The sequence below is a fragment of the Clarias gariepinus genome, chromosome 21 (assembly GCF_024256425.1).
Source record: "Clarias gariepinus isolate MV-2021 ecotype Netherlands chromosome 21, CGAR_prim_01v2, whole genome shotgun sequence".
Classification (NCBI taxonomy): Eukaryota; Metazoa; Chordata; class Actinopteri; order Siluriformes; family Clariidae; genus Clarias; species Clarias gariepinus.
The window spans coordinates 6202083-6210014 of NC_071120.1; the positions used below are offsets into that span (position 1 = coordinate 6202083).

The following is a 7932-nucleotide window of genomic DNA, read 5'->3' on the forward strand; positions in this document are numbered from 1 at the left end:
TCTCCCTCTTCCTCTCCCTCTTTCCCTACCTTGGCCTCTTCCTCCACCTTGTTCTCTCCGGATTCCCCCTCTCATCCGTACACTGTCCATTTTTGTTGAAGACAGGTGAACTTGCCTGTTGCCTTTTTATAGTGCTTAAACACCTGATTGGTGTGTCTACAATTAAGCAAACAAGTGTTTGCACACCTGATGACTGATGACCAATTGGTTGGACGGTGCGATAGTTTGACAGCCAGTGCTTTGGTATTGCAAGGAAGTGACTTCATGATAGATTTTTGTGTGTAATGTATGTTAAGTGTGTTTAGTGTTTTGCAAATCACTGTGTGTTATGTTTTGCAAAAAGTGTGAAGCTGAAAATGTGCTTACAGTTGTGCAAATCTAGGCCGGTGTTTTGCTTCTTGAGTATAAGGATTTGTTAATTGTAAGAAAGTTTTAATTTTAGTGTCTAAGCAATTGAAAAAAACTGTAACATATGCATGTAAAATTACGTCTGTTTACATAGCAATCAGGATTTAAAAGACTATATAGGGCTGATGTTAGTTTAGGCCCTAAATATTTGTTGAGTGCGTTGGTGTGTGTGTGTGTGTGTGTGTGTGTGTGTGTGTGAATGAGTATGAGAGTGTTAACATTTGTGATTTGTACGTGTGTAGAATAGGCCTCAGATGCTGGAAAAAAACATCACACTATGATGTTACTCAATGTGTTGATGTGCTGCTTTAAAACCAAACTTTATCTTGACTGTGAAGCATGCAAAAAAGGTAATGTTATTAAAATTCCTCTTTGTCTTTCGGCTGTTTTCCTACAGAGGTCGCCACAGCGAATCATCTGCCTCCATCTAACCCTGTCCTCTGCATCCTCCAACTAATTTCATGTCCTCTCTCACTGCATCCATAAATCTCCTCTTTGGTCTTCCTCTAGACCTGGCAGATCCAACCTCAGCATCCTTCTTCCAAGATGCTTACAATCTCTCCTCTGAACATGTCCAAACCACCTCAATCTGGCCTCTCTGACTTTGTCTCCATCTAATGTGGGTTGTTCCTCTGATGGCCAGTGTGCATTCAGCATCATGGACAGCTCCACTACCGGGGCAGGTCATCTAAATCTACTGCGGCTGTTTGGTGATAATCAGCTATGCTCTCGCAATCACCTGCTTGCTGTAAAAGACTTGCAACCACATTGTACAGTAAGTAGGATATTTATGTCACAAGGCATCCCCACAGACTCTGATCACTTTAATGATCCCTAGTACTCCGAAAGCAGCAGAGGAGAAACTGCCGCTCCGGCTTTGATTTATGATACATTGGATTTTAAAAGTCTATGGTTCTCACCTGTTTTTCGGTTCTTTCTGCTACAGCGACAACTGTGTCATGAGCTATTTATCAATTGTACACAGATAAGAGATGAAGCTTCAGTCAGTACAACACTTCATTTTCAGCACTTTATTATGCTCAAAGCAGATCTTTTTTTTTCTAGAAGCTTCAATTAACTTGGAATTTTTTTAGAAGGTGTGGTTTCAAATAAGTTTTACAAAAATAAGCCACACACCAGACACAACTTGACTGCTTTGTGTTTTGTCCCGGTTCACATCTCACATCTCCATGTCCAGTGTAACAGTGAGCAGCAAGCCGCTTCCAAGCTGCTTCTGCTGCTAACTGTTACACTGGACCTGGAGATGTGGAGTGTGATTTTAATGTAATAAAATGTAATTCTATTTTTCTGATTTACAGTATTTATTTTAGGGAATGGACAGTTGTATACATATTTCACTCACTCATTGTCTATACTACTTTATCCTGTGTTCAGGGTCGCAGGGGGCTTGGAGCCTTCAATTAGTAGAGTTTCCACCTTTAAATTGCTCTGTGTTCAAATATCCTCTGACTTGTCATGGGATGCCCACATTAAATACATGATTTCAAAGATGCCTCAGAATTTACTATCTTTGTGCTTCTAAGAAAGCAGGTCTTCCTTGTGCAAGTATACTTGACTTTTATACAGCCAGTTCTTGAGTATGCTAGTCCAGTATGGGGTGGATTACCTAAAGGTCTCTCTAAGGAGTTAGAGAGGACCCAAAAACGATTTTGTCAGAAAATAGGTATTCCGACTTCAACTCTCCCAATATTGAGTGAAAGGCGTGATGAAGCCACTATACGTACTTTTACCAAAATACTCAGGGACAGTTCATCATCGCTGCATTGTTTCTTGCCTATGGTTCTGTGTGATGTAAACACCAAGGTACCGGATGCTGTCCACTTTTTCTCCTCTGGGGTACCATTAATGATAAGAAGCAGGTAGCTCCTCTCCTGCTTTGTGCTGAAGTCAACTATCAGCTCATTCGTCTTGCTTATGTTCAGGAGGAGGTCTGTCAGTCAGAAAACTGGAGATCCACTGACTGAAGGATGACACACTTAAGTCCCATGTCATCCAGCTTGTTGGTGAGTGTGGAGGGGATAATAGTGTTAAATGCTGAACTGTAGTCAACAATGATCATTTGAACATAATTTCCCCTCGCATTGTTCAGATGGCTTAGTGTTGTTTGTGAACAGAATGCAAACTGTAGTTGTTCCGATGTGTTGCGTAATGATGAGATGATTTTACTTGCCTTTTAAAGCACTCTTAGTCAGGGCTACAGGGCGATAGTCATTGAAACAGGCGGGTCGGGGTTTCTTTGAGAGAGGAGAAGAGACTGCTTGAAGCATATGTAAATTACTGATTACTCTGCCAGAGAGATGTTGATTATTACAGTAAACACTGCTGCTAGCTGGTCAGAGCAGGCTTTAAGGACCTGACCTGAGATGCCATCTGGTTCTGCTGCCTGCCAGGAGTTTCCGTCTTATAATGACGGAAATGTATAGTGTCCTTTCAGTTTTTTTTCTTAGCTGTGGGAATGCATGTGCAAGGTAAAGTGGCATTGTAAGAAACTATATTCATCTGGGTCCGGTTTTAGTTTTTGTAACCTTTTTAACAAAATAATCTCTCTTGTTGATTTTGTGGATGGTATTGACCAGGGGACTAGAATGGTGGAGTGCAGTTTTCTTTACCAGCCAATAAGATGGTGATACCCCAGTCTTTTATTGAATGGTACTGTAAGGTTCAAAGGTGTAGTTGATAATTTTTCTATTATGTCCATATCACATTCACTCAGCCTCTGTACGTTGGGTTTATTTTACCAATGATTCCAAATAAAGTAGTCGTGGTTTTTGTATTATTTTCTTTTCTTTTTAAATTAAGATATAATATTTAAAATTATACTGTCATCTTCTTTTCTCTGCCTTAATACATTAAAATGTCATAATTGTAAGTATTCACTCTTCTTGAAAGGCTGTCCACAAGATTTTGGAGTGTTTCTGTGGGAATTTGTGCCCATTCTTTCTGTAAAGCATTTATGAGGTCAGGCACTGATGTTGGACAAGAAGGCCTGGCTCATGATCTGCGTTCCAGTTCATCACAAAGGTGCTCGATGGGGTTGGGGTCAGGGGTGTCTGCAGACTCACTTAGCATGTCTTTATAGTCCTTGCTTTGGACTACATTGGAGTCCTTTCCCGAACAGTTGCCACAAAGGTGGAAGCGTAGTATTGTCTAGGGTGTCTTGGAATGCTGAAGCATTAAGATTGCCCTTCACTGGGGATAAGGGGCCTGACTGAAACACCTGGATTCAATAATTAACAGGTTTAGCCAAATACTTGAATCTATATAGTGTATCTTTAAAAACATTAAGCCCTTAAGTTTTAGATTTTTATCTTAAATGACTAATATTAAAAAAATTATATTTTCTATGCCATGCTATTATAGTCAAAGAAGTCTAAAAGTAATTTTCAAGCAGCTCTTAACAGCTCTTCTCTTGCGCAAGAAGTGGGCGGTCAGAAGCTCTCTGAAATCCTGCTTTTCTTTATTCTCTTCCACTGTCCTCACATATACATTCCATGTTACTAAAAATGTAGGCAACAACTTTACCGCTACATCATATCCACAGTCCACAGCTAAGACTGAAGCACTGAGTCTCTGCACGTTCATGTAACATCAGATCGCTAAAAACCCCAGTTTTTTTTTCATTACCTACTGCATTATATTATGTTTTCATTACTACTTCCATCTTTTCCTATTACTTAAGATACACAGTTAAATGTTTTTATGTTTCACATTCAAATGAATTTCAAAACATAAACTGAATGTGATAAAAATGAAATTTTCACAATTTATGAGCTCTCTCTTTTTCTCTACCTCTCTCTTTTTTTCTCTGTTTCTCTAAGGAAAGCAAGTCAGATTTTAAATAATGCAGGTTTTGTCCCATTTATCCAGTGGAACCTAAAACAAAGCAGTTTAAAACCTAATCATAGTTTGAAAACATCTTAATCCTACGGCTGGAGGGTTTTCTTAAAAACTTGATAGAATTCAATAAAAAAAAAACTCTTACCCAAAAAGCGACAGCTCAGATAGCAGCAAAGACTGTGTTTAATGGCCATGTGGGAATGAGCACATACTGTATGGTTGTCATTGCTGGGCATTTGAATATTTTTGGTCATAGACTGTACCTTGACTGTCAAGCAAATCCAGTTATGCTGCATGATTTGTGAGTCTGACTGACTGTTAAGCAGTTACACACGTCTCAAAAACCCTGCCTTTACACTGTGTTAGTTCACCTGGATAGTTACTCTGTTTTTCTTTCAAACACACAAACTCAAACAGACACACCCACATACAGTACACACACACTCAGGAATTTCACTTAAAAAAACGAAACTCAGTGTGTCAATCTCTTGTCATACTCTCTCTCTCTCTCTTTCTCTATTTATCTGTCTCTTACTTTGTCACTGTGTGAGTCCAAGAAATGACTGAGGCTTGTATTTTAGTAGATCAGGATCAGTTAATCTGTCCGGCGTGTCAGGATTTCCTGAAGGATCCAGTGGCTATCTCCTGTGGTCACACTTTCTGTAAGGTGTGTATTAATGACTGCTGGGATCAGGAGGATCAGAGTGGGGTGTACCGCTGTCCTCGGTGCAGAGACACTTTCACTCCATGGCCTGTTCTCCACAGAAACAACATGCTGGCTCAAGTGGTGGAGAAACTCAAGAAGAAGTCTGGAGAATCCTATCTGACGTTTCTGTCGTATCTGATGTGGATGATCGTTCTGATTTGTCTGGCCTGTTTTATGTCTCCTGAATCCGTTTGGAAACCTGTGCAAAACTATCAATTACTCGATTTAAAAACAGACAAGATGGACAAAGCACCTGTAAAGATCTGCTCTGAGCATGATAAAGTGCTGGAGGTCTACTGCCGCACTGACCAAAGCTTCATCTGTTATTTGTGTATGATGGATAAACACAAAGGCCACGAGACTGTTTCTGTCATATCAGAAAGAGAAGAAAAACAGGTATGAATATTTTTTCTTTTGAGAGCTCCAGTCTGGTTTAACGATTTTACTGCTGTAACAGACCTTCTTTCTTGAATCATTCACTGCTGAGGTTCATCAAGTGTGTTTAAATGAGGACAAAATTAAATCATTGCTGAACTCCAGCCTTCCACTAATGCTGTAGGTTACATTTTCATTAAATGACTACAATCGTTGTATTAGGTTGTGTATTAATAAAGGGCTTAGTGGTCAGACCTCTCAGTTATCATTTGTCTTTATCTGATACTGTGAGGCAACACGCATAGTTACAGAGGGAATGACTCCAGAAGACACTTTATGAATAAACACAAAACACGCTTAAGAAGCAGAACAGCACAATAAACCGTTACATAAAACCTAAGTGAATTTTATGCCTTTAACTGCAGTTAATATTTACTCACTGAGCTCATTTCCTCATAATGCATAAAAAATGAAATTAATTTAATTTGTCCTCAGATTAAGTTAAAGGAGGAGCAGATGAAATCTCAGCAGAGAATCCAGGAGACGCAGAAGAAGGTGCAGGAGCTGAAACAGGCTGTGAACACTATAAAGGTGAGCAGAGAGCAGAGACAGAGCTGTTCCTAGAAACACACACAACGAACACAACACACACAACATGGACAACATGAAGACATTTAGAGTCGCAGTATGAGAGGAAATGATAGATGAGCTTTAAATCCTAAGTGCTGTGTGTGTGTGTGTGTGTGTGTGTGTGTGTGTGTGTGTGTGTATGTTAGCTGAGTGCGCAGACAGCAGTGGAGGACGGTGAGAGGATCTTTACTGAGCTGATCAGCTCCATGAAGAAAAAGCGCTCGGAGGTGACGGAGCTGATCAGAGCTCAGGAGAAGACTGAACTGAGTCGAGCTGAACAAATCCTGGAGCAACTGGAGCAGGAGATTGCTGATCTTCAGAGGAGACTCACTGAGCTGGAGCAGCTTTCACACACACAGGATCACATTCATTTCCTCCAGGTAATGAACACACACACACACACACACACACACACACACACACACACACACACTTGTGTGTACAGGTATAACCACATGCATATTTCTCCTCCTTTCTCCTTCTCCATGCTGTTTTTTTTTTCTCTCTGTAGGGTCTCCAGTCTCTCAGTGTCTCTTCTGGACGTGAGGACTCACCCAGCATCACTGTCAGTCAACATCTCTCATTTGATGCAGTGAGGAAATCTCTCTCTGATCTGAAAAAGAAACTCGAGGAATTCTGCCAGTTCCTGTTCATCAAAATCCCTCAACATGGTGAGAGATATCAAACCCCAAAATCAATTTTCCCAAAACACACAGAGATTTGTTTATACGATTACATAAAGATCAAGTAAAATATTCTGGTTAGTTTTTCGTTATTATGTACCAAAGCAGCTCTCCACATATGAACGTGGAAACTTATTTAAATCCCACAAATGGAGAATGTGTTTTCCAAAATAAAACACTGATTAGACATCAGACACAAACTGGATGACTTTAAATTGTTTCTGTCCTACAGCACCTGACTTTTCCGTCTACATTTTATTTCTGTGTCCGCAGCTGCAGCAGTTCAGGTGATTTTACCCCCAGAACCAAAGACCAGAGAAGATTTTCTGCACTGTAAGTGTAACACACACACACAGTTATATATAAATCCTGTGGTTAACAACTAACATGTTCTGATTTTTTATGTGTTTAGATTTCTGTAATCTGACTCTGGATCCCAACACAGTAACTCAAGAACTCATTCTGTCTGAGAGGAACAAAGTGGTGACGTACAATAAGACAAGGCAGCCGTACGCTTATCATCCAGAGAGATTTGACTCCTACTTGCAAGTGTTGAGTAAAGAGAGTGTGTGTGGACGCTGTTACTGGGAGGTGGAGTGGAGCAGTGAGAGGCGTGTATTCATATCAGTCTCATATAAAGACATCAGCAGGAAAGGACGGGGTATTGAGTGTTTGTTTGGAGCCAACAATCAGTCCTGGAGTCTGCAGTGTTCTCCTTCTTCTTTCTCTTTCTATCACAACAACATTAAGACAGACATCAGTGCTCCTTCATCCACCAGAATAGGAGTGTTTGTGGATCACAGTGCAGGAACTCTGTCCTTCTACAGCGTCTCTGACACAATGAAGCTGCTTCACAAAGTCCACACCACATTCACTCAGCCTCTGTATCCTGGGTTCTTGCTCAACAATAATAGAGCAACTGTGAGATTATGTGATCCAGAATAAAATGCTCATGATTTCTTCTTTATATGAAGCTCCCTTAAAGGTTTAATATTAATTTTTAATTACTACTGTTTTCTTCTTTCGTCTGTCCTTTTGTTTATTTGGATGTTGTATTTGTAACTTGTAGTAATAAAACACATAAATTAAAACATTTTTGAATATATGTTTCTGAATATATGTTTTTTTTTAAATACACAAAATTATTGTGCATGATTTAATCGAATGTAACATACAGTGGTGTGAAAAAGTGTTTGTCCCATTACTTGTTTTTTTTTGCATGTTTGTCACACTTTATTGTTTCAGATCATCAAACAAGTAAACACATCATGC

General features: G+C 39.7%; 1 protein-coding gene across 1 annotated transcript; it reads left to right on the forward strand.

Annotated features, from left to right (window-relative positions):
* Window positions 1-4750: 4750 nt before the first annotated feature.
* LOC128509132 (tripartite motif-containing protein 16-like protein) lies at window positions 4751-7639 on the forward strand. The gene is made up of 6 exons (XM_053480717.1): window positions 4751-5368; window positions 5843-5938; window positions 6124-6357; window positions 6489-6648; window positions 6934-6993; window positions 7073-7639. Exons 1-6 carry the CDS (start codon window positions 4826-4828, stop codon window positions 7603-7605), a joined length of 1626 nt encoding a protein of 541 aa, XP_053336692.1. The 5' UTR covers window positions 4751-4825; the 3' UTR covers window positions 7606-7639.
* The last annotated feature ends 293 nt before the right edge of the window (window positions 7640-7932 follow it).

Bases quoted from the DNA above. Each gene is read 5' to 3' on its own strand.
- LOC128509132 (XM_053480717.1), top strand. From the start codon at position 4,826: ATGACTGAGGCTTGTATTTTAGTAGATCAGGATCAGTTAATCTGTCCG. The intron at 5,939-6,123 runs GTGAGCAGAGAG...TGTGTATGTTAG, and splicing joins AGGCTGTGAACACTATAAAG to CTGAGTGCGCAGACAGCAGT. The intron at 6,994-7,072 runs GTAAGTGTAACA...TTATGTGTTTAG, and splicing joins CAGAGAAGATTTTCTGCACT to ATTTCTGTAATCTGACTCTG.